Genomic DNA, 26,847 nt, shown 5'->3' with positions numbered 1-26,847 from the left:
GGATAATGTGTATCTAATATTGATTAGCATTGGGGATAATGTATATCTAATATTGATTAGCATTGGGGATAATGTGTCTCCAATATTGATTAGCATTGGGGATAATGTGTATCTAATATTGATTATTATTGGGGATAATGTATATTCAATATTGATTAGCATTGGGGATAATGTATATTCAATATTGATTACCATTGTGGATAATGTATATTCAATATTGATTATCATTGTGGATAATGTATATTCAATATTGATTAGCATTGTGGATAATGTGTATCCAATATCGATTAGCATTGTGGATAATGTATATTCAATATTTATATTTCTGTGTGTGTGTGTGTGTGTGTGTGTATGTGTGTGTGCGTGCGCAGTAACTCACTCCTGTTCCTCTCGTATCTTGTCCTCGACAGCCTTTAAGGCAGCAGCCAATGACGCGCTCGTCTCCTCCAGCTTCTGATGCACAGACTCCGCCTCTGACATCACCACGCCGACCGGCGCCGTCCCCATGTCCACGGACACGCCCCCGATGGAGGAGCGGGGCGGTTTGATAGGTGGAGGGGTTGGGGTGAGGGGGGTGTGAGGACTCTGGGGGGTGAGGGGGGTGTGGGGACTCTGGGCGGGTGGGGTGGGGGGTTTGGCTGTAGGGTTGGGGAGGAGGAAGAGGAGGAGGAGGAGGGGGGCGAGGTGGGTGTGGTTATAGAGTGGAGGTGTTTGGTTGGTTTAGGGGCTGTGGGGGGAGGAGCCGGTTTGGGGGAGACTGGGGGAGGAATCTTCTTTGTTTCAACTGGAGAGAGAAAGGAAGGAGAGGGAGGGAGGGAGGGAGAGAGGAAGGAGGGAGGGAGGGAGAGAGAGAGGGAGGTAGGGAGGGAGAGAGCGAGAGAGAGAGAGAGAGAGAGAGAGGGAGGGAGGGAGGGAGAGAGAGAGGAAGGAAGGAAGGAGGGAGAGAGGGAGCGAGAGAGAGGGAGAGAGAGAGAGACAGAGAGAGAAAGAGGAAGGAGCGAGAGAGAGAAAGGAGCGAGAGAGAGGGAGAGAAAGAGAGAGAGAGGAAGGAAGGAGCGAGAGAGAGGGAGGGAGAGAGAGGGAGGGAGGGAGGGAGAGAGAGAGAGAGAGAGAGAGAGGGAGATTAGCCGACAGACAGACAGACCTATAGGTGAGAACTTGACATTGAGAGCTGGGCATCAGTATTACATGCTAGTAAATCACAGTGCAGGACAGTACCTGGGCTACCGGGGGTGCCTGGTCCAGGCAGGGGGACTCTTCTAGAGGACGACTGTCTCCTCATCTGAGCCAGGACAGGTTTGGGGGAGACAGGGGGTTTGGGTTTCCTCACAGGGGTCACCGCTCCTCCCGCTTCTCCCCCCGCCATCACCCCTGGTCCTCCCAGGTCTGAGCTGTCCCTGAGAGGAGGCGTAGCCTGGATCGGACTAGGCTCCTCCGCCTCTCCCATCTCATACACCGGCCGGCGTTTAACGGTGGCGGTGCCGTTCTCGTACGGTACGGCTGGCCCCGGCTCCGGCCCGGTAACAGCCCCGGCGTTGGCGGCCCCGGTGTTAACGGCCCACGTGTTAGAGGTCCCGGTGATGTCTGCGATACCGCTCTCTGAAAAACCCTCTGGCTCCTTGTCTCTGCTCTTGGGACGGCGCTTGACGGTGGAAGACTCTGTCAGGGTGAAACGGGACCCGTTGGGGTGAGGCTTGTTGCAACGGGGACGCCGTTTCAGGGTTGCCGTGGCGTCGACCCGGGACAGCTCATCCCGGGGGAGGGAGAACACACCGTCTCCATGGAGACCGTCTCCATCACCGTCGCCCTGGAGACAAACATAACAACACAGTTTATTAATGACAACCCAGCTGCCTTCCTCCCTCGCTCCCCTTCCTCCCCCAAAAAAAAAAACGTTTTTAATCATTTTTCATGTACAGACACTATATCTCAGTGTTTTCATACAAATTCATAAAAATATATAGCTCACCTCTCCTTCTCCTTCTCCTCTCTGCCTCTTCATGGTCAGTTTCCTCTCGGCAGCGAACGGAAGGTTCTCAGCCGAACTACCGGAAGATGGGGTGTGAGGAGACGAGGGGTGAGGGGAGGAAGGGGAGCGAGGGGAGGAAGGCAGCTGGGGTGTAGAAGGGCGAGGAGGAGAGGGTTGGGGTGCGGTAGACAGGGGCGCGGGGGTAGGTCTGTCCCCCCTCCTAGCCGCAGCGACCAGCTCAGTAACCGGACCACTGATGGTTCTACGGCGGTTCACCACCTCTCCGTCCAGACCAATGGCGTCCCGCTGCTTACAAATCAAATCAAATCACATTTTTATTTGTCACACATGCGCCAAATACGACTGCGTAGATTTTACAGTGAAATGCTGACTGACGAGCCTCTCCCAACGATGCAGAGATTAACAATAAAAATAAAATGGTAACATCAATAAAATACACACAAATGGAGATATATACAGGAAGTACCAGATCAATATGGAGCTATATACAGGAAGTACCAGATCAATATGGAGCTATATACAGGAAGTAACAGATCAATATGGAGCTATATACAGGAAGTACCAGATCAATATGGAGCTATATACAGGAAGTAACAGATCAATGTGGAGCTATATACAGGAAGTACCAGTACCAGATCAATGTGGAGCTATATACAGGAAGTACCAGATCAATGTGGAGCTATATACAGGAAGTACCAGATCAATATGGAGCTATATACAGGAAGTACCTGATCAATGTGGAGCTATATACAGGAAGTACCAGATCAATATGGAGCTATATACAGGAAGTACCAGTACCAGATCAATATGGAGCTATATACAGGAAGTACCAGTACCAGATCAATATGGAGCTATATACAGGAAGTACCAGTACCAGATCAATGTGACTAGACATCAGGATAGATAATAATAAGATATTTGAGGTAGATATGTACATGAAGGCAGGTTAAAGTGACAGAGAGAGTGACAGAGAGAGAATGACAGAGAGAGAATGACAGAGAGAGTGACAGAGAGAGTGACAGAGAGAGAGTGACAGAGAGAGAGAGACAGAGAGAGTTTTGAAACACACCCCCCCTCCCCTTTACCTGTAGGAAGTTTCTCTGTGTAGCCACGCCCTTGGCCCCGCCCCCGATGGAGGACATTTCCAACATGGCCGCAATGCTCCTCACGCTGCCCGCGCTCCCGGTATCCACGACGGCCGTCTCCACGGATACGCCCAGGTCGCTGGCCCGCCGCTGGGGGTTGTAAGGTACGCCCAGCAGGCCGTCCGCCGCGTGTGTGTGCGTCGGCGTGTGCGTGTCGGCGAGGTTGGAGTTCGAGATCGCTGAGCTGGAGCGTTTTGGAGGCGGAGGGGGCGGGCCTTTCTTCTTGGGCCGCAGGGCGATGGACTGTGATTGGCCGCGGTTGACGTTCTTGTCCTGGTTGCGTACGGAGTGGCTGCGGCTGACCCGGTGAGTCACCACCGTGGCGTATTTACCTGTACCGCCGTCTGTTAGCCTCCCTGGAGGGGCAACTCCTGTCCCCACCCCTCCACCTCCACCCCCTTTCTCCTCCCGCTCCCCGTCAGAACCAGCGTAGCGGTTCAGACTGTGAGCTCGCTTCTTAAGGAGGGCGTCACTCGCCTCACCCATCTCTCCCTCGTCTCCCCCCTCAACCTCAGGAGGCAGGCACAGAAGGGGAACAGACACCTGGGGGCTGGACTGCGGCTGGAGGATGCTCTCCTTCTCTCTCTCCCTCTCAATCCCCTTGTCTTTCTCCCTCTCCTCTTCCTCCATCGGCTGGGCTGTAGGCTGAGATTGGGGAGTAGGTGTGGGTTGGTGCTGGGGCTGGGCCTGAGGACCAGGCAGGGGCTGAGTCTGGGTGTTGGGAGTCCCGCGATGTGTGGTGGACTGCGGGTGAGAACGGGGTGAGCCAGGCCTCTCTCCTTGTATTAGCTGTGGGGAGGATTTAGGTTTAGCCTGCGGCGAGGGGCCCGGGGCTGAGGTGGAGGAATGCAAGGGTTTCTTGGTAGGGGTGTGAGGGGGAGTGTAAGGGGGTGCCGGCATTGAGTGGGCGTGGGAGGGTGGGCGAGGTTTGGATGAGGCGCTACCCCTCTGGCTCCCCTGGCTGGTCTGCCTCATGGTCCGAGCCTCCTTCTTAGGGGGTACTCCTCCTCCTCCTCCTCCTCTAACCCCTGACCCTCCTCCATCGTCGGGGTCCTTGCTCAGGCTGCGGGTCCTCTGACCCTTGACCTCTGGGCTAGGTTGGATCAGGGCCGTCTGCAGCTCGGGGCTCAACTCGCTGTCCTGGAAGGTGCACAACTTGGGAGACGTGACGACTTCTGGAGAGAGATGGAGAGATGGATTACATATGATGGAGAGAGAGATTGAGGGAGATGGAGAGGCATGGAGGGAGATGGAGAGAGATTGAGGGAGATGGAGAGGCATGGAGGGAGATGAAGAGCAATGGAGATGGAGGGAGATGGAAAGGCATGGAGAGAGATGGAGAGATAGAGAGGCATGGAGAGAGATGGAGAGAGAGATGGAGAGATGGAGGGAGATGGAGAGACATTGAGAGAGAGAGATGGAGATGAAGAGAGATTGAGATTGAGAGATGGAGAGATAGATGGAGATGAAGAGAGATGGAGAGATAGATAGAGATGGAGAGAGATATCTGGCTACACACAAAAAACTGCAGGGTAATTGATGCTGGGTAATTGAGCTATGACCCAGTGGCTTTCAGATAGTTATTTTTGGCCACTCGTGATATTAAAAGCCACTCCGGTTAATCTGTTCTGTTGTATTGTCATCACTTAAGGTTGGACATTTTCGTCGATTTAATGAGGCTTACACGAATGTCTGACTTCCTGTAAATATTACATATCTCAACGTCTAAATGTTGAGATCGGCAAATAAGCGTGTTTTGAATTTTACATTTGAATATGTAATGCGCAAAATATTCAAAGTTAAATTGAAATTTGCACTGCAAAAACTTATCGTGATGAACAGGAATGACATTTACTCTCATGGGTAGCCAAAAATAACTATATCAAAGCCACGCCCATAATAGGTCACACCTCCTGAAAAATAACATAAATTTTTATTACATTTCAAAAAGAGCCAGCTGCTGGGTCAACCTGACGGATGGTAAAAATAAAACAACAAGTGATGGGTAAATGAACCCATGTTTGATTAATCCCAACAACCTAACATGTTGGGTTATTCACGCAACCCAAATGGCCGGAGTCAAAATAACCCCAACTTGTGTTCTGTCCACTATTTAACCAGCGCCGGGTCACCAAATAATCCCAAATGTGAGTTTTTTTTTTAATTCCCTCATTTTTTTGGTTTTTTTTTAAGAGTGTACTGTGAAATACTTTATCTGATTCTATTGTGACCTCACCGTTGTCAGGGGGCACGTTCTCTGTGGACATCACTTCCTGCTGCTGTGTGATTGGTGGAGGCTTCTTCCTAGTGGAGCTCCGCCCCTCAGAGCCACGCTGCATCTCAGCCAATCGCTTCACAGCTAGCATCAGCTTCTTCTGGTGGCCTAGTGGGGACAAACCACAACAAGATATGATATGAGATAATATTATAAGCTGTCTAATGTATAATATGTATTGAACAGTTTAATATAAGTGAGCCATTTCAGGAAGCACAATGTGGCACGTCACTACTTCATAGGAGAGGCATTTGAATGTTTTTATTTTATTTATTTTTTATCAAAATGCGGTTTTTTTGGCATAAATGCCTTCTTGAACATGTGAACTTTCATATGCCTTAATAACAAACTTGTATACCGTCTGTAAATATGAATAAAAAAATGTACAATTACGAGCCTAGTTGGTTTCAGCCACGGGAAAAAAAAGTGAGGAACCTTCCCGCTAGCCCATGATTGGCTGAGATAATGAGTGGGCTGGACATGCCGAGAGATGAGTTCGGGATTGGTCTGCCATTGTAGCATGCTTCTGTCTATAACATGAGCTGTTCCATGTACTTGCTACAGCAGCTTTTAATGTTGTTGTTGAAAGATATAAACGTTAAGCCACGGAGAACTGCAAAAAGGTGTTGCAACTACTCTCAACAACATTGTTGCCCTGAATTTAGCAGGGCGATCTATTGACAAATATTAGTGGGGGGGGAAGTTGCGCTTGACTACTTTCTGGACACGGCCAGTGTGAACCCGGAGTGACTTGACACAACGGGTCAAAACAAGTGTTCATCCATATTTACGGGTAAAAGTCTAGCTACATTTTCAGATATTATAACATTCTTAATTTTTTTTATTATCAGAAAGTCATTTTCATTGCAAGTTAAAGTGTGCTGTTCGGCTAGCTAGCGAAATGTTAGCTTGCTGGCTCGCTAGCTAGTGAAACGTTAGCTTGCTGGCTCGCTATCTAGTGAAACGTTAGCTTGCTGGCTCGCTAGCTAGTGAAACGTTAGCTTGCTGGCTCGCTAGCTAGTGAAACGTTAGCTTGCTGGCTCGCTAGCTAACGTTACATGTATGATCTGTGTAGTAATATTATTAGTATCCCAGAAATAAATTGTCATTGGTAGTTATAGCCTAATGTTAGCTAACTAGCTAACATTGAACCTAGTTTGTTAACTTTAGCTAGCTGCAGATTCATACTACAGCATTTCATGCATGGTGGCTAACTATGACAATCAGTTTTTACTGTTTGGGATTATGGTTCATTGTTTAGCTAGCTAGCTAGCAACATGTTTAAACACAAGACTCCACTTTGCCAGATGATTACAGAGTTCAGGAGACGGGTTGGTATGATCAGGGGAGGTTAGTAACAGACAGGTTGGTTTGATCAGGGGAGGTTAGTAACAGACGGGTTGGTTTGATCAGGGGAGGTTCAGGAGACGGGTTGGTTTGATCAGGGGAGGTTAGTAACAGACGGGTTGGTTTGATCAGGGGAGGTTAGTAACAGAGTTCAGGAGACGGGTTGGTTTGATCAGGGGAGGTTAGTAACAGACGGGTTGGTTTGATCAGGGGAGGTTAGTAACAGACAGGTTGGTTTGATCAGGGGAGGTTCAGGAGACGGGTTGGTTTGATCAGGGGAGGTTAGTAACAGACGGGTTGGTTTGATCAGGGGAGGTTCAGGAGACAGGTTGGTTTGATCAGGGGAGGTTAGTAACAGACGGGTTGGTTTGATCAGGGGAGATTAGAAACAGACAGGTTGGTTTGATCAGGGGAGGTTAGAAACAGACAGGTTGGTTTGATCAGGGGAGGTTAGTAACAGACGGGTTGGTTTGATCAGGGGAGGTTCAGGAGACGGGTTGGTTTGATCAGGGGAGGTTAGTAACAGACGGGTTGGTTTGATCAGGGGAGGTTAGTAACAGACGGGTTGGTTTGATCAGGGGAGGTTAGTAACAGACGGGTTGGTTTGATCAGGGGAGGTTAGTAACAGACGGGTTGGTTTGATCAGGGGAGGTAACACAGGGGCATTCTGGGATTGCTACATCCACTCTCCTGTTGATATTTTGATCAATTCTGTTTTCAAGTGATCGGAGGAATTCAGACGACAGGTGGTCATTTTAACATCGACGTTCAACGATGAGATTGGACGGCAGGATACATTCAGCTGCCTTGCTTCTGCCTTTAAACTCGTGTGTGTGTGTGTGTGTGTGTGTGTGTGTGTGTGTGTGTGTGTGTGTGTGTGTGTGTGTGTGTGTGTGTGTGTGTGTGTGTGTGTGTGTGTGTGTGTGTGTGTGTGTGTGTGTGTGCGCGTCCTACCCAGCTTGATAATGCCTATCTCTTGCAGGTCTTCCCAGGTGATATCTGTGATGAAGTCGATGTTTTCATATCCGTTTTGCACCAGAACCTGCTGGTACTGACTCAGCCCTATCGCTGACAACCACTCTGTCAGACTGGCCTAAACACACACACACACACACAAAAACAATAGTTAGTACAGATCAGTTACTAACAGGTTTCAGGTCAGTTACTAACAGGTTTCAGGTCAGTTACTAACAGGTCTCAGGTCAGTTACTAACAGGTCTCAGGTCAGTTACTAACAGGTTTCAGGTCAGTTACTAACAGGTCTCAGGTCAGTTACTAACAGGTCTCAGGTCAGTTACTAACAGGTCTCAGGTCAGTTACTAACAGGTCTCAGGTCAGTTACTAACAGGTCTCAGGTCAGTTACTAACAGGTCTCAGGTCAGTTACTAACAGGTTTCAGGTCAGTTACTAACAGGTCTCAGGTCAGTTACTAACAGGTTTCAGGTCAGTTACTAACAGGTTTCAGGTCAGTTACTAACAGGTCTCAGGTCAGTTACTAACAGGTCTCAGGTCAGTTACTAACAGGTTTCAGGTCAGTTACTAACAGGTCTCAGGTCAGTTACTAACAGGTTTCAGGTCAGTTACTAACAGGTCTCAGGTCAGTTACTAACAGGTCTCAGGTCAGTTACTAACAGGTCTCAGGTCAGTTACTAACAGGTCTCAGGTCAGTTACTAACAGGTTTCAGGTCAGTTACTAACAGGTCTCAGGTCAGTTACTAACAGGTCTCAGGTCAGTTACTAACAGGTTTCTGGTCAGTTACTAACAGGTCTCAGGTCAGTTACTAACAGGTCTCAGGTCAGTTACTAACAGGTCTCAGGTCAGTTACTAACAGGTCTCAGGTCAGTTACTAACAGGTTTCAGGTCAGTTACTAACAGGTCTCAGGTCAGTTACTAACAGGTTTCTGGTCAGGGAGCCACTCGGTGACGCTGATTTTGTTGATCTCTGATGTCATCTTCTTTCGATGGCCTGGTTTGGTCACTCCGATGGCCGTGAGATCCTACACACACACACACACGCACGCACGCACGCACGCACGCACGCACGCACGCACGCACGTACGTACGTACGTACCACATAAACACACAACACCAAGGAAAAATAGGTGAGACACTTTCAAAATCTCCACAGATACACACAATTCATTACCACAGAGATACCCCCAGACACCCCCCAGACACCACATACACCCCCCAGACACCACATACACCCCCCAGACACCACATACACCCCCAGACACCACATACACCCCAGACACCCCCAGACACCCCAGACACCCCCAGACACCCCCCCCAGACACCACATACACCCCCAGACACCACATACACCCCCCAGACACCACATACACCCCCAGACACCATACCCCCAGACACCCCCAGACACCCCAGACACCCCCAGACACCCCCCAGACACCACATACACCCCCAGACACCACATACACCCCCAGACACCACATACCCCCAGACACCACATACACCCCCAGACACCACATACACCCCCAGACACCACATACACCCCCAGACACCCCCAGACACCCCAGACACCCCCAGACACCCCCCAGACACCACATACACCCCCAGACACCACATACACCCCCAGACACCACATACACCCAGACACCCCCAGACACCACATACACCCCCAGACACCACATACACCCCCCAGACACCACATACACCCCCAGACACCCCAGACACCCCCAGGCACCCCCAGACACCACAGACACCCCAGACACCCCCAGACACCCCCAGACACCACATACACCCCCCAGACACCACAGAAACACACAGTGTCCAGGTGACGAGCTGTACCACAGGACAGGAGAGGAAGGTAAATGTCCCCGAAGGAAAATAAAGGTGAAGAGCAGAGAGAGAGCATGTTGGCAGTGAGAAAGAAGCGTTGGTGAGCATCACTAGACCCCCAGCTACACCCAGCCTAGAGTCTGGCTACACCCAGTCTAGAGTCTGGCTACACCCAGTCTAGAGTCTGGCTCCACCCAGCCTAGAGTCTGGCTCCACCCAGCCTAGAGTCTGGCTCCGCCCAGCCTAGAGTCTGGCTCCGCCCAGCCTAGAGTCTGGCTCCGCCCAGCCTAGAGTCTGGCTACGCCCAGTCTAGAGTCTGGCTCCACCCAGCCTAGACCCAAGCTCCACCCAGCCTAGAGTCTGCCTTCACCCAGTCTAGAGTCTGGCTACACCCAGCCTAGAGTCTGGCTACACCCAGCCTAGAGTCCGGCTACACCCAGCCTACTGTCTGGCTACACCCAGCCTAGAGTCCGGCTACACCCAGCCTACTGTCTGGCTACACCCAGCCTACTGTCTGGCTACACCCAGCCTACTGTCCGGCTACACCCAGCCTAGAGTCCGGCTACACCCAGCCTACTGTCTGGCCACACCCACAGCATAGCTCCACCTATCTACTGTCTGGCTCCACCCACCCTACTGTCTGGCCACACCAACAGCATGGCTCCACCCACCCTACAGTCTGGCTCCACCCACCCTACTGTCTGGCCACACCCACAGCATGGCTCCACCTATCTACAGTCTGGCTCCACCCACCCTACTGTCTGGCCAAACCCTACTGTCTGGCTCCACCCACCTATCACCTAGCCCCACCTATCTACAGTCTGGCTCCACCCAGAGTCTGGCTCCTCCCAACCCCACTCCACTATACTCTCATTATCCTAATATACAGATGTAGGAACTTAATTTGATAACTCTTTTGTTGTCAGACAGTGGGGTAGAGTCCAGTCAGTGTGGGGGTAGAGTCCAGTCAGAGTGGGGGTAGAGCCCAGTCAGAGTGGGGGTAGAGCCCAGTCGGTGTGGGTAGAGTCCAGTCGGTGTGGGGGTAGAGTCCAGTCGGTGTGGGTAGAGTCCAGTCGGTGTGGGGTAGAGTCCAGTCGGTGTGGGGGTAGAGTCCAGTCGGTGTGGGGGTAGAGTCCAGTCTGTGTGGGGGTAGAGTCCAGTCGGTGTGGGGGTAGAGTCCAGTCGGTGTGGGGGTAGAGTCCAGTCGGTGTGGGGGTAGAGTCCAGTCGGTGTGGGGGTAGAGTCCGGTAGGTGTGGGGGTAGAGTCCGGTCGGTGTGGGGGTAAAGTCCGGTCGGTGTGGGGGTAGAGTCCAGTCGGTGTGGGGGTAGAGTCCAGTCGGTGTGGGGGTAGAGTCCAGTCGGTGTGGGGGTAGAGTCCGGTCGGTGTGGGGGTAGAGTCCGGTCGGTGTGGGGGTAGAGTCCGGTCGGTGTGGGGGTAGAGTCCGGTCGGTGTGGGGGTAGAGTCCGGTCGGTGTGGGGGTAGAGTCCGGTCGGTGTGGGGGTAGAGTCCGGTCGGTGTGGGGGTAGAGTCCAGTCGGTGTGGGGGTAGAGTCCAGTCGGTGTGGGGGTAGAGTCCAGTCGGTGTGGGGGTAGAGTCCAGTCGGTGTGGGGGTAGAGTCCAGTCGGTGTGGGGGTAGAGTCCAGTCGGTGTGGGGGTAGAGTCCAGTCGGTGTGGGGGTAGAGTCCAGTCGGTGTGGGGGTAGAGTCCAGTCAGTGTGGGGGTAGAGTCCAGTCAGTGTGGGGGTAGAGTCCAGTCAGTGTGGGGGTAGAGTCCAGTCAGTGTGGGGGTAGAGCCCAGTCAGTGTGGGGGTAGAGTCCGGTCAGTGTGGGGGTAGAGTCCAGTCAGTGTGGGGGTAGAGTCCAGTCAGTGTGGGGGTAGAGTCCAGTCAGTGTGGGGGTAGAGTCCAGTCGGTGTGGGGGTAGAGTCCAGTCAGTGTGGGGGTAGAGTCCAGTCAGTGTGGGGGTAGAGTCCAGTCGGTGTGGGGGTAGAGTCTACATTAGTAGATTAAAACAGAAATAAAAAAAACATTGATTGATTGATTGATTGATTGGTTTTCATCTGGGGATGTAATTGTATCACTATTCTGAGGTACACACACACACACACACACACACACACACACACACACACACACACACACACACACACACACACACACACACACACACACACACACACACACACACACACACACACACGTACGTATGTACCACATAAACACACAACACCAAGGAAAAATAGGTGAGACACTTTCAAAATCTCCACAGATACACACAATTCATTACCACAGAGATACCCCCAGACACCCCCCAGACACCACATACACCCCCCAGACACCACATACACCCCCCAGACACCACATACACCCCCCAGACACCACATACACCCCAGACACCCCCAGACACCCCCCAGACACCACATACACCCCCAGACACCACATACACCCCCAGACACCACATACACCCCCAGACACCACATACACCCCCCAGACACCCCCAGACACCCCAGACACCCCCAGACACCCCCCCAGACACCACATACACCCCCAGACACCACATACACCCCCCAGACACCACATACCCCCCAGACACCCCAGACACCCCCAGACACCCCCCAGACACCACATACACCCCCCAGACACCACATACACCCCCCAGACACCACATACACCCCCCAGACACCCCCAGACACCCCAGACACCCCCAGACACCCCCAGACACCCCCCAGACACCACATACACCCCCAGACACCACATACACCCCCCAGACACCACATACACCCAGACACCCCCAGACACCCCAGACACCCCCAGACACCCCCCAGACACCACATACACCCCCCAGACACCACATACACCCCCAGACACCACATACACCCCCCAGACACCCCCAGACACCCCAGACACCCCCAGACACCCCCCAGACACCACAGACACCCCCAGACACCCCCAGACACCCCCAGACACCCCCAGACACCACATACACCCCCCAGACACCACAGAAACACACAGTGTCCAGGTGACGAGCTGTACCACAGGACAGGAGAGGAAGGTAAATGTCCCCGAAGGAAAATAAAGGTGAAGAGCAGAGAGAGAGCATGTTGGCAGTGAGAAAGAAGCGTTGGTGAGCATCACTAGACCCCCAGCTACACCCAGCCTAGAGTCTGGCTACACCCAGTCTAGAGTCTGGCTACACCCAGCCTAGAGTCTGGCTCCACCCAGCCTAGAGTCTGGCTCCACCCAGCCTAGAGTCTGGCTCCGCCCAGCCTAGAGTCTGGCTCCGCCCAGCCTAGAGTCTGGCTCCGCCCAGCCTAGAGTCTGGCTACACCCAGCCTAGAGTCTGGCTCCACCCAGTCTAGAGTCTGGCTACACCCAGCCTAGAGTCTGGCTACACCCAGCCTAGAGTCCGGCTACCCCAGTCTAGAGTCTGGCTACACCCAGCCTAGAGTCTGGCTACACCCAGCCTACTGTCTGGCTACACCCAGCCTAGACCCAAGCTACACCCAGCCTAGAGTCTGCCTTCACCCAGTCTAGAGTCTGGCTACACCCAGCCTAGAGTCTGGCTACACCCAGCCTACTGTCTGGCTACACCCAGCCTACTGTCTGGCTACACCCAGCCTAGACCCAAGCTACACCCAGCCTAGAGTCTGGCTACACCCAGCCTACTGTCTGGCTACACCCAGCCTAGACCCAAGCTACACCCAGCCTAGAGTCAGCCTACACCCAGCCTAGAGTCTGCCTACACCCAGTCTAGAGTCTGGCTACACCCAGCCTAGAGTCTGGCTACACCCAGCCTAGAGTCTGGCTACACCCAGCCTAGAGTCTGGCTACACCCAGCCTAGAGTCTGGCTACACCCAGCCTAGAGTCTGGCTACACCCAGCCTAGACCCAAGCTACACCCAGCCTAGAGTCTGGCTACACCCAGCCTAGACCCAAGCTACACCCAGCCTAGAGTCTGCCTTCACCCAGTCTAGAGTCTGGCTACACCCAGCCTAGAGTCTGGCTACACCCAGCCTAGAGTCCGGCTACACCCAGCCTACTGTCTGGCTACACCCAGTCTAGAGTCTGGCTACACCCAGTCTAGAGTCTGGCTACACCCAGCCTAGACCCAAGCTACACCCAGCCTAGAGTCTGGCTCCGCCCAGCCTAGAGTCTGGCTCCACCCAGCCTAGACCCAAGCTACACCCAGCCTAGAGTCTGGCTACACCCAGTCTAGAGTCTGGCTCCACCCAGCCTAGAGTCTGGCTCCGCCCAGCCTAGAGTCTGGCTCCACCCAGCCTAGAGTCTGGCTCCACCCAGCCTAGAGTCTGGCTCCACCCAGCCTAGAGTCTGGCTCCACCCAGCCTAGACCCAAGCTACACCCAGCCTAGAGTCTGCCTTCACCCAGTCTAGAGTCTGGCTACACCCAGCCTAGAGTCTGGCTACACCCAGCCTAGAGTCCGGCTACACCCAGCCTACTGTCTGGCTACACCCAGTCTAGAGTCTGGCTACACCCAGTCTAGAGTCTGGCTACACCCAGCCTAGACCCAAGCTACACCCAGCCTAGAGTCTGGCTCCACCCAGCCTAGAGTCTGGCTCCACCCAGCCTAGAGTCTGGCTCCACCCAGCCTAGAGTCTGGCTCCGCCCAGCCTAGAGTCTGGCTCCACCCAGCCTAGAGTCTGGCTCCACCCAGCCTAGAGTCTGGCTCCGCCCAGCCTAGAGTCTGGCTCCACCCAGCCTAGAGTCTGGCTCCGCCCAGTCTAGACCCCCAGCTACACCCAGCCTAGAGTCTGGCTCCACCCAGCCTAGAGTCTGGCTACACCCAGCCTAGAGTCCGGCTACACCCAGCCTACTGTCTGGCTACACCCAGCCTACTGTCCGGCTACACCCAGCCTAGAGTCCGGCTACACCCAGCCTACTGTCTGGCCACACCCACAGCATAGCTCCACCTATCTACTGTCTGGCTCCACCCACCCTACTGTCTGGCCACACCAACAGCATGGCTCCACCCACCCTACAGTCTGGCTCCACCCACCCTACTGTCTGGCCACACCCACAGCATGGCTCCACCTATCTACAGTCTGGCTCCACCCACCCTACTGTCTGGCCAAACCCTACTGTCTGGCTCCACCCACCTATCACCTAGCCCCACCTATCTACAGTCTGGCTCCACCCAGAGTCTGGCTCCTCCCAACCCCACTCCACTATACTCTCATTATCCTAATATACAGATGTAGGAACTTAATTTGATAACTCTTTTGTTGTCAGACAGTGGGGGTAGAGTCCAGTCAGTGTGGGGGTAGAGTCCAGTCAGAGTGGGGGTAGAGCCCAGTCAGAGTGGGGGTAGAGCCCAGTCGGTGTGGGTAGAGTCCAGTCGGTGTGGGGGTAGAGTCCAGTCGGTGTGGGTAGAGTCCAGTCGGTGTGGGTAGAGTCCAGTCGGTGTGGGGGTAGAGTCCAGTCGGTGTGGGGGTAGAGTCCAGTCGGTGTGGGGGTAGAGTCCAGTCGGTGTGGGGGTAGAGTCCAGTCTGTGTGGGGGTAGAGTCCAGTCGGTGTGGGGGTAGAGTCCAGTCGGTGTGGGGGTAGAGTCCGGTCGGTGTGGGGGTAGAGTCCGGTCGGTGTGGGGGTAGAGTCCGGTCGGTGTGGGGGTAGAGTCCAGTCGGTGTGGGGGTAGAGTCCAGTCGGTGTGGGGGTAGAGTCCAGTCAGTGTGGGGGTAGAGTCCAGTCGGTGTGGGGGTAGAGTCCAGTCGGTGTGGGGGTAGAGTCCGGTCAGTGTGGGGGTAGAGTCCGGTCGGTGTGGGGGTAGAGTCCAGTCAGTGTGGGGGTAGAGTCCAGTCAGTGTGGGGGTAGAGTCCAGTCAGTGTGGGGGTAGAGTCCAGTCGGTGTGGGGGTAGAGTCCAGTCAGTGTGGGGGTAGAGTCCAGTCAGTGTGGGGGTAGAGTCCAGTCGGTGTGGGGGTAGAGTCTACATTAGTAGATTAAAACAGAAATAAAAAAAACATTGATTGATTGATTGATTGATTGGTTTTCATCTGGGGATGTAATTGTATCACTATTCTGAGGTACACACACACACACACACACACACACACACACACACACACACACACACACACACACACACACATTTCTGCACAAAACACAGAACACACAGGGCCGTGTCATAGGAGGAACTTTGAGTCCATCTGCTCTAATGGCTGGCAGGCAGGCAGCCCTGTCCTGGCCAATCACAGACGAGGTCCTGGGCATGCTCAGTGACTGGTGTGACTGTTCTAAAGGGAATCTGGGGGGGGGGTTGCTAAGGCAACTGCATTATGATCAGTGAGTGAGCGGTGAGGTGACAGTGGGTGTGGTTAGAGCGTGGCTTTAACTTCCAGGTCAAAGGGATAGGGGTTCAGAGGTCAACGTTCCTTACCTCTGGGGTCATTCTGCTAATGGTGACTATGTCATACCCGGCGCTGATGAAGTTTGGAGCGTAGACCTGCAGCTGAAAGTCACTCAGCCATTGGACAACAGCCTCAGAGCTCTAGGAGAGAAGACAGGTGGAGTTCTGTCACTACGGCTGGCTCTGGGCTAACGGCTAGTGGCTAACCACTAACCGCTAACGGCTAACTGCTAATTGCTAACCGCTAACGGCTAACGGCCAATGGCTAACCACTAACGGCTAACTGCTAATAGCTAACCGCTAATTGCTAAAGGCTAACCGCTAATGGCTAAAGGCTAATTCACTAGTAGAGGAGACAGAAGAGGAAAAGACAGGTGGCTAAAAGCTATGGGCTCTGGGCTAAACACCGCTAACAGCTGAAGGCTAAAGACTAGCTAAGAATAACAAGAGGGAGAGGAGGACTAGGCTAAAGGCTAACGGCTAGCAGCTACAAGAGGAGGGAGAGAGGGAGAAGACAGGCTATCTCTGGGTGAGCTATTGGAGAAGATGGAAGGAGGGAGAAGACAGGCTCTCTCTTCGAGCTATTGGAGAAGATGGAAGGAGGGAGAAGACAGGCTCTGTCTGGGTGAGCTATTGGAGAAGATGGAAGGAGGGAGAAGACAGGCTCTCTCTTCGAGCTATTGGAGAAGATGGAAGGAGGGAGAAGACAGGCTCTCTCTGGGTGAGCTATTGGAGAAGATGGAAGGAGGGAGAGACAGGCTCTGTCTTGAGCTATTGGAGAAGATGGAAGGAGGGAGAAGACAGGCTCTGTCTGTGAGCTATTGGAGAAGATGGAAGGAGGGAGAAGACAGGCTCTTCTTGAGCTATTAGAAGATGGAAGGAGGGAGAAGACAGGCTCTCTCTTCGAGAAGATGGGAGGAGGCAGAAGACAGGCTCTCTCTTCGAGAAGATGGGAGGAGGCAGAAGACAGGCTCTCTCTTCGAGAAGATGGGAGGAGGGAGAAGACAGGCTCTCTCTGGGTGAGCTATTGGAGAAGATGGAAGGAGGGAGAAGACAGGCTCTCTCTTCGAGAAGATGGGAGGAGGCAGAAGACAGGCTCTCTCTTCGAGAAGATGGGAGGAGGGAGAAGACAGGCTCTCTCTGGGTGAGCTATTGGAGAAGATGGAAGGAGGGAGAAGACAGGCTCTCTCTTCGAGAAGATGAAAGGAGGGAGAAGACAGGCTCTCTCTTCGAGCTATTGGAGAAGATGGAAGGGTGGACCTGGCCAATCACATCCAGAGAATGTAGACACCTCACTCTGAGGAGATTCTGACGTGGTGAAATCTGCTGGAGAGAGAGACGTCCTCTATCACAAACAGCTGCAGTAGCACGTTCTGTCCACTGAGGGGCAGCAGAGAACCATGGAAAACTCAGCTATGCCCAGTCTACCAGCACCTCCTCTCTCTCCCTCTCTCTCCCCCCTTTTCTTCCCACCCACTCTGCTCAGGACACCAACTGGACCACGGGTCACACGGAGGGGGAGAGGAGGGGGAGAGGAGGGAGGGAGGGAGGATCTGGAACTAAAACAGATAGCCATGTGAACCTACACACCCTGCTGGGAGAAACATGTTCATCAGATGGCTGTGATCTGATCAAGCTATCGCATACACACACTTCCATCTTACTGGTAGAGTCCTGCCGAGACACACACACACACACACACACACACACACACACACACACACACACACACGGTGCTAAGCTAGGGTAACTAAGATTATGATGGCTTAGGCTACTGTACAGTGTAGTATATATACAGTATTACATTTAGTGTAGTATATATACAGTATAGTGTAGTATATATACAGTATAATATAATATACAGTATAGTATAATATATAGATCAGTATAGTATATATATAGTATAGTGTATATACAGTATAGTATATATACAGTATAGTATAATATATAGATCAGTATAGTATATATATAGCATAGTATAGTGTATATACAGTATATTACAGTATTTATCCAGTATAGTATAGTATGTATCCAGTATAGTATATATCCAGTATAGTATATATACAGTGTAGTATAATATATATCCAGTATAGTACCGTATATATAGTATAGTATATATACAGTATAGTGTAGTATATATACAGTATAGTATTGTATATATACAGTATAGCATAGTGTATATACAGTATATTACAGTATATATTTTGTATAGTATAGTATATATCCAGTACAGTATATATACAGTGTAGTATAATATATATCCAGTATAGTACATGTATATATAGTATAGTATATATCCAATATGGTATAGTGTATATATATAGTATAGTATATCTCCAGTATATATATATATATATATATATATATATATATAGTATAGTATAGTATAGTATAGGCTCATATCAGAGAGGTTTAGAGAACACAAAACAACGTCCCTGGGCAGCAAACAAGGAAAACAGAGATGGAGGAGGAACACAGAGATGGAGGAGGAGGAACACAGAGATGGAGGAGGAGGAACACAGAGATGGAGGAGGAGGAACACAGAGATGGAGGAGGAGGAACACAGAGATGGAGGAGGAGGAACACAGAGATGGAAGAAGGAACACAAAGGAGGAGGAGGAACACAGAGATGGAGGAGGAGGAGGAACACAGAGATGGAGGAGGAGGAGGAACACAGAGATGGAGGAGGAGGAGGAACACAGAGATGGAGGAGGAGGAACACAGAGATGGAGGAGGAGGAACACAGAGATGGAGGAACACAGAGATGGAGGAGGAGGAACACAGAGATGGAGGAGGAGGAACACAGAGATGGAGGAACACAGAGATGGAGGAACACAGAGATGGAGGAGGAGGAACACAGAGATGGAGGAGGAGGAACACAGAGATGGAGGAGGAGGAACACAGAGATGGAGGAGGAGGAACACAGAGATGGAGGAGGAGGAACACAGAGATGGAGGAGGAGGAACACAGAGATGGAGGAGGAGGAGGAACACAGAGATGGAGGAGGAGGAACACAGAGATGGAGGAGGAGGAACACAGAGATGGAGGAGGAGGAACACAGAGATGGAGGAACACAGAGATGGAGGAGGAGGAACACAGAGATGGAGGAGGAGGAGGAACACAGAGATGGAGGAGGAGGAACACAGAGATGGAGGAGGAGGAACACAGAGATGGAGGAGGAGGAGGAACACAGAGATGGAGGAGGAGGAACTGAAAGGAGAGAAGACAGAACAGACAGAGGAAGAGACAGGTGACAGAAATGCAGATAACATACACTCTCAGACCGGAACACACACACACACACACACACACACACACACACACACACACTCACCGTGTCATGGCTGCAACCGAATGCTCGCAGTAAGGACGAGGCCAGCTGAGAGAGAAAGTGTTTGGACATCCTGGACGTATGTCCGTGTTCGAGACTGTGTGTGTGTGTCCGTGGTTCTGGGTGTGTGTGTGTGTGTGTGTGTGTGTGTGTGTTCTGCCGTTGGTGGAGAGTGTGTGTGAGAGATTGTGCTGAAGGGAAGATGGACACCAGTTTCGGTGAGGAGAGGGACACAGTGAAGCAGGAAGTGTGTGAGAGACGACTCTGAGAGGACGAGTGTCTTTCCATCCCTCTGTCTGTCTTACCTTCCCCTCGCCTTGCCCCTCCCCCTTCCAGGTTGCCGTGGCGTCATAGGGTGGAGCTTCATGGAGCGGGCATCCTGATTGGCTCGACTGTCTAGAGGCAGAGGCGGTGCCTGGAGGTGACACACACTGTCGTTGGCCGAGCTCAACCACTCATATTTTCAACCAATCCTGTCCCACCATTTCTTTCTATAAAACCGAACCCCCCCTCATCCACCGTGTGAATAACCAATCAGGTTTCACCTCCTCCTCAGTAACTGGCCTCGTCAGCCAATCACAGGCCTTCTCTACTAACTACTGGCCATCTGGATGACAGAGCCGCCAAGATCCAGATCCCACTGTGTGTGTGTGTGTGTGTGTGTGTTTTTGGTTCGTGGGTGTTTTGGTGTGTGTGTGTGTATGTGAGTGTGTGTGTGCGCGATTCCTTCAATCGTTATAAAGGAAACAGATGATGCTCTCTCTCTTTCTCTCTGTCTCTCTCTCTCTCTCTCTCTCTCTCTCCTCATCTCTCCCTCTCTCATCTCTCTCTCACTCTCTCATCTCTCTCTCTCTCATCTCTCCCTCTCTCATCTCTCTCTCACTCTCTCATCTCTCTCTCTCTCTCTCTCTCATCCCTCTCTCACTGGAGTGATGTGTACCTGTAGATTGCCACACACACACACACACACACACACACACACACACACACACACACACACACACACACACACACACACACACACACACACACCTCACACACACCTCACACACACCTACCTGTAGATAGCTCTACAGACTTGGACTGCTCCAGCAGGTGCTCTTTGGCTTTGGCAGACTGAGACAGCACTGTCGCCAGGAGCTACAGGGAGAAACAACACAGCCTTTAGCTACAACACACAGAGACACACAGCCTTTAGTTACAACACACAGAGACACACAGCCTTTAGTTACAACACACAGAGACACAGCCTTTAGTTACAACACACAGAGACACAGCCTTTAGTTACAACACACAGAGACACAGCCTTTAGCTACAACACACAGAGATACACAGCCTTTAGCTACAACACACAGAGACACACGCCTTTAGCTACAACACACAGAGATCACAGCCTTTAGCTACAACACACAGAGACACACAGCCTTTAGCTACAACACACAGAGACACAGCCTTTAGCTACAACACACAGAGACACACAGCCTTTAGTTACAACACACAGAGACACAGCCTTTAGCTACAACACACAGAGACACACAGCCTTTAGCTACAACACACAGAGACACACAGCCTTTAGCTACAACACACAGAGAACACAGCCTTTAGCTACAACACACAGAGACACACAGCCTTTAGCTACAACACACAGAGACACACAGCCTTTAGTTACAACACACAGAGACACAGCCTTTAGCTACAACACACAGAGACACACAGCCTTTAGCTACAACACACAGAGACACACAGCCTTTAGCTACAACACACAGAGACACACGCCTTTAGCTACAACACACAGAGATACACAGCCTTTAGCTACAACACACAGAGACACACAGCCTTTAGCTACAACACACAGAGACACAGCCTTTAGCTACAACACACAGAGATACACAGCCTTTAGCTACAACACACAGAGACACACAGCCTTTAGTTACAACACACAGAGACACAGCCTTTAGCTACAACACACAGAGATACACAGCCTTTAGCTACAACACACAGAGATACAGCCTTTAGCTACAACACACAGAGACACACAGCCTTTAGCTACAACACACAGAGACACACAGCCTTTAGCTACAACACACAGAGACACACAGCCTTTAGCTACAACACACAGAGATACACAGCCTTTAGCTACAACACACAGAGACACAGCCTTTAGCTACAACACACAGAGACACAGCCTTTAGCTACAACACACAGAGACACACAGCCTTTAGCTACAACACACAGAGACACACAGCCTTTAGCTACAACACACAGAGACACCAGCCTTTAGCTACAACACACAGAGACACGCAGCCTTTAGCTACAACACACAGAGACACAGCCTTTAGCTACAACACACAGAGATACAGCCTTTAGCTTAGCTACAACACACAGAGACACAGCCTTTAGCTTAGCTACAACACACAGAGACACAGCCTTTAGCTACAAAACACAGAGACACACAGCCTTTAGCTACAAAACACAGAGACACACAGCCTTTAGTTACAACACACAGAGACACACAGCGTTTAGCTACAACACACAGAGACACACAGCCTTTAGCTACAACACACAGAGACACACAGCCTTTAGCTACAACACACAGACACACAGCCTTTAGCTACAAAACACAGAGACACACAGCCTTTAGCTACAACACACAGAGACACACAGCCTTTAGCTACAACACACAGAGACACACAGCCTTTAGCTACAACACACAGAGACACAGCCTTTAGCTACAACACACAGAGACACACAGCCTTTAGCTACAACACACAGAGACACACAGCCTTTAGCTACAACACACAGAGATACAGATATACAGGACTCCAAACAGGGCCGTTCTACACTAGGACAGATATACAGGACTCCAAACAGGGCCGTTCTACACTAGGACAGATATACAGGACTCCAAACAGGGCCGTTCTACACTAGGACAGATATACAGGACTCCAAACAGGGCCGTTCTACACTAGGACAGATATACAGGACTCCAAACAGGGCCGTTCTACACTAGGACAGATATACAGGACTCCAAACAGGGCCATTTCTACACTAGGACAGATATACAGGACTCCAAACAGGGCCGTTCTACACTAGGACAGATATACAGGACTCCAAACAGGGCCGTTTCTATACTAGGACAGATATACAGGACTCCAAACAGGGCCGTTCTACACTAGGACAGATATACAGGACTCCAAACAGGGCCGTTCTACACTAGGACAGATATACAGGACTCCAAACAGGGCCGTTCTACACTAGGACAGATATACAGGACTCCAAACAGGGTCGTTCTACACTAGGACAGATAACTAGGACAGATATACAGGACTCCAAACAGGGCCGTTCTACACTAGGACAGATATACAGGACTCCAAACAGGGCCGTTCTACACTAGGACAGATATACAGGACTCCAAACAGGGCCGTTCTACACTAGGACAGATATACAGGACTCCAAACAGGGTCGTTCTACACTAGGACAGATAACTAGGACAGATATACAGGACTCCAAACAGGGCCGTTTCTACACTAGGACAGATAACTAGGACAGATATACAGGACTCCAAACAGGGCCGTTCTACACTAGGACAGATAACTAGGACAGATATACAGGACTCCAAACAGGGCCGTTCTACACTAGGACAGATAACTAGGACAGATATACAGGACTACAAACAGGGCCGTTTCTACACTAGGACAGATAACTAGGACAGATATACAGGACTCCAAACAGGGCCGTTCTACACTAGGACAGATAACTAGGACAGATATACAGGACTCCAAACAGGGCCGTTCTACACTAGGACAGATAACTAGGACAGATATACAGGACTACAAACAGGGCCGTTCTACACTAGGACAGATAACTAGGACAGATATACAGGACTCCAAACAGGGCCGTTCTACACTAGGACAGATATACAGGACTACAAACAGGGCCGTTTCTACACTAGGACAGATACTACAGGACTCCAAACAGGGCCGTTCTACACTAGGACAGATATACAGGACTCCAAACAGGGCCGTTTCTACACTAGGACAGATATTACAGGACTCCAAACAGGGCCGTTCTACACTAGGACAGATATGCAGGACTCCAAACAGGGCCGTTTCTATACTAGGACAGATATACAGGACTCCAAACAGGGCCGTTTCTACACTAGGACAGATATACAGGACTCCAAACAGGGCCGTTCTACACTAGGACAGATATACAGGACTCCAAACAGGGCCGTTCTACACTAGGACAGATATACAGGACTCCAAACAGGGTCGTTCTACACTAGGACAGATAACTAGGACAGATATACAGGACTCCAAACAGGGCCGTTCTACACTAGGACAGATATACAGGACTCCAAACAGGGCCGTTCTACACTAGGACAGATATACAGGACTCCAAACAGGGCCGTTCTACACTAGGACAGATATACAGGACTCCAAACAGGGTCGTTCTACACTAGGACAGATAACTAGGACAGATATACAGGACTCCAAACAGGGCCGTTCTACACTAGGACAGATAACTAGGACAGATATACAGGACTCCAAACAGGGCCGTTCTACACTAGGACAGATAACTAGGACAGATATACAGGACTCCAAACAGGGCCGTTCTACACTAGGACAGATAACTAGGACAGATATACAGGACTACAAACAGGGCCGTTCTACACTAGGACAGATAACTAGGACAGATATACAGGACTCCAAACAGGGCCGTTCTACACTAGGACAGATAACTAGGACAGATATACAGGACTCCAAACAGGGCCGTTCTACACTAGGACAGATACTCATACAGGACTACAAACAGGGCCGTTCTACACTAGGACAGATAACTAGGACAGATATACAGGACTACAAACAGGGCCGTTCTACACTAGGACAGATAACTAGGACAGATATACAGGACTACAAACAGGGCCGTTCTACACTAGGACAGATAACTAGGACAGATATACAGGACTCCAAACAGGGCCGTCCTACACTAGGACAGATAAACATACAGGACTCCAAACAGGGCCGTTCTACACTAGGACAGATAACTAGGACAGATATACAGGACTACAAACAGGGCCGTTCTACACTAGGACAGATAACTAGGACAGATATACAGGACTCCAAACAGGGCCGTTCTACACAAGGACAGATAACTAGGACAGATATACAGGACTACAAACAGGGCCGTTTCTACACTAGGACAGATAACTAGGACAGATATACAGGACTACAAACAGGGCCGTTTCTACACTAGGACAGATAACTAGGACAGATATACAGGACTCCAAACAGGGCCGTTCTACACTAGGACAGATAACTAGGACAGATATACAGGACTCCACAGAGGAAACAGAGGTCCATATCATTAAACAGCAGGCGTTTCCTGATAACTTAACTGGTTAAATTAAAAAGGTTAAACAAAGAGCTTTAATGCACAACAAAACTATAGATATATTTTAAATTAAAAAAATTTTTTAACAGCCTGGTTTGTCATTTTTATATCATAGATGGTGACAGTGTCCATTTTAGGACTGCAGTGTGATGAGCATTAAGGGTTTCAAATGTGGTGTGTGTGTGTGTGTGTGTGTGATTTGGTGTGTATTTGTGTGTCTGTGTGTGTGTTTAAGTGTGTGTCTGTGTGTGTGTGGTTCGGTGTGTGTGTGTGTGTGTGTGTTCCTCACCTTAACCCCCTCGGCCTGCGCGTGGATAATGTGGGTGGAGCTCCCGGCACTCTGACCACTCCCTGATGACCTCACGCTGGTCACGCTGCCAGAGCTCCCCACGCTACTACGGTCTCCACCTGGTAAACACACACACACACACACACACACACACACACACACACACACACACACACACACACACACACAGGTGTGTTAACACAGAGCCAGGTAACACATGTGTTTCTCTGCTACAATACACTGGACAGCAGCCCACTCAACAGCATGGCTTCACAACTAGGACAGACTAGGTGATTGACGGAGTGACTGACACACTTAAACACACACACACACACCGATTAACTGACACAGGCAAACACACACACACACACACACACATCCACTGACCAACGCAGGCCTGATGACTGACAGAGCAGACAGAGCGACTAAAGACCCATGCAGATAGATAGATTGATAGATAGATAGATAGATAGATAGATAGATAGATAGATAGATAGATAGATAGATAGATAGATAGATAGATAGATAGATAGATAGATAGATAGATAGATAGATAGATAGATAGATACTGTAGAATAGATAGATACTGTAGAATAGATAGATACTGTAGAATAGATAGATACTGTAGAATAGATAGATACTGTAGAATAGATAGATAGACAGATATAGATATAGATAGATAGATATAGATAGATAGAACGATATAGATAGATAGAACAATATAGATATAGATAGATAGATAGATAGATAGAATGAGATAGATAGATAGATAGAACAATTAGATAGATAGATAGATAGATAGATAATAGATATAGATAGATAGAACGATATAGATAGAACAATATAGATAGATAGAATGATATAGATAGATACTGTAGAATAGATAGATACTGTAGAATAGATAGATAGACAGATAGATAGAACGATATAGATATAGATAGATATAGATATATAGATATAGATAGATAGAACAAAAGATATAGATAGATAGAACGATATAGATAGATAGATAGAATGATATAGAGATAGATAGATAGAACAATATAGATAGATAGATAGATAGATAGATAGAACAATATAGATAGAACAATATAGATAGATAGAATGATATAGATAGATAGATAGATAGATAGATAGATAGATAGAACGATATAGATATAGAACGATATAGATATAGATAGATAGAACAATATAGATATAGAACGATATAGATATAGATAGATAGATAGATAGATAGATAGATAGATAGATAGATAGATAGATAGATAGATAGATAGATAGATAGATAGATAGATAGATAGATTGATAATGACTGCAGCCCTACACACACAGCCAGGGACCAGGTATTGCCAGGTATTGCCAGCTACAGCCAGGGACCAGGTACAGCCAGGTAGGAACTGGGCTCTGTTCAGCTCTGGACATAATGGAGGGACAGCGGGGTCTGTAAGGTGCCCCTATCCACTGATTCTAGGTCAGATCCTGTAGGGTCTGTTGTGTTGCCTTGCCCTATAGTATTAACCGTAAAATCTGATCTAGATCTGTGGTTAGGGGCAGCTTCTATCTGTAGACAACGCCACAGGTCAGGGGTCAGGCAAGGCTGCGCGGGGCGGGGGGTTACCTGGCCCAGGCTTGCGCAGCACCCATATCTCCTCGCTGGAGCTGCCCTGGGGGCCGCAGGACCGGGTGGGGGAACCGTGAGGGTTGGCTTCTGAGCCGCGACCACCTTCAACACAGAAACCACTGTTAACCTCTAACCCTGCTCCGCTAATCTGGCTGTAGCCGCTAACCCCGGGCTACGCTAAACTATCGGGGTAATCCTGGGGATAAACTAGCCTTAGTACCTAACTCCGGGTTAAACTAGCATTAGCAGCTAAACCCCGCTAAACTAGCATTAGTAGCTAACCTCAAACTAGCCAT

At 50.2% G+C, this 26,847-nt stretch overlaps 1 protein-coding gene across 1 annotated transcript; it reads right to left on the bottom strand.

Annotated features, from left to right (window-relative positions):
- Positions 1–479: 479 nt before the first annotated feature.
- LOC123731885 (caskin-1) lies at positions 480–26,847 on the bottom strand. The gene is made up of 13 exons (XM_045711284.1): positions 26,834–26,847; positions 26,549–26,712; positions 24,931–25,049; positions 20,306–20,387; positions 19,553–19,662; positions 15,947–16,057; positions 8,654–8,755; positions 7,712–7,850; positions 5,372–5,518; positions 3,076–4,310; positions 1,970–2,278; positions 1,219–1,807; positions 480–784 (listed from the first exon to the last, which is right to left on the bottom strand). Exons 1-13 carry the CDS (start codon positions 26,845–26,847, stop codon positions 480–482), a joined length of 3,426 nt encoding a protein of 1,141 aa, XP_045567240.1.

Source organism: Salmo salar, unplaced genomic scaffold, assembly GCF_905237065.1.
Source record: "Salmo salar unplaced genomic scaffold, Ssal_v3.1, whole genome shotgun sequence".
Lineage (NCBI taxonomy): Eukaryota > Metazoa > Chordata > Actinopteri > Salmoniformes > Salmonidae > Salmo > Salmo salar.
Note: the sequence above shows the minus strand (reverse complement) of the source record. Positions and strands in the feature narration are given on the sequence as shown.

Excerpts from the sequence above, each read along its gene's own strand:
- LOC123731885 (XM_045711284.1), bottom strand. Across the intron at positions 8,756-15,946 it reads TTAGCAGAATGACCCCAGAG|GATCTCACGGCCATCGGAGT; the intron begins GTAAGGAACGTT and ends GTGTGTGTGTAG. Across the intron at positions 4,311-5,371 it reads GAACGTGCCCCCTGACAACG|AAGTCGTCACGTCTCCCAAG; the intron begins GTGAGGTCACAA and ends ATCTCTCTCCAG.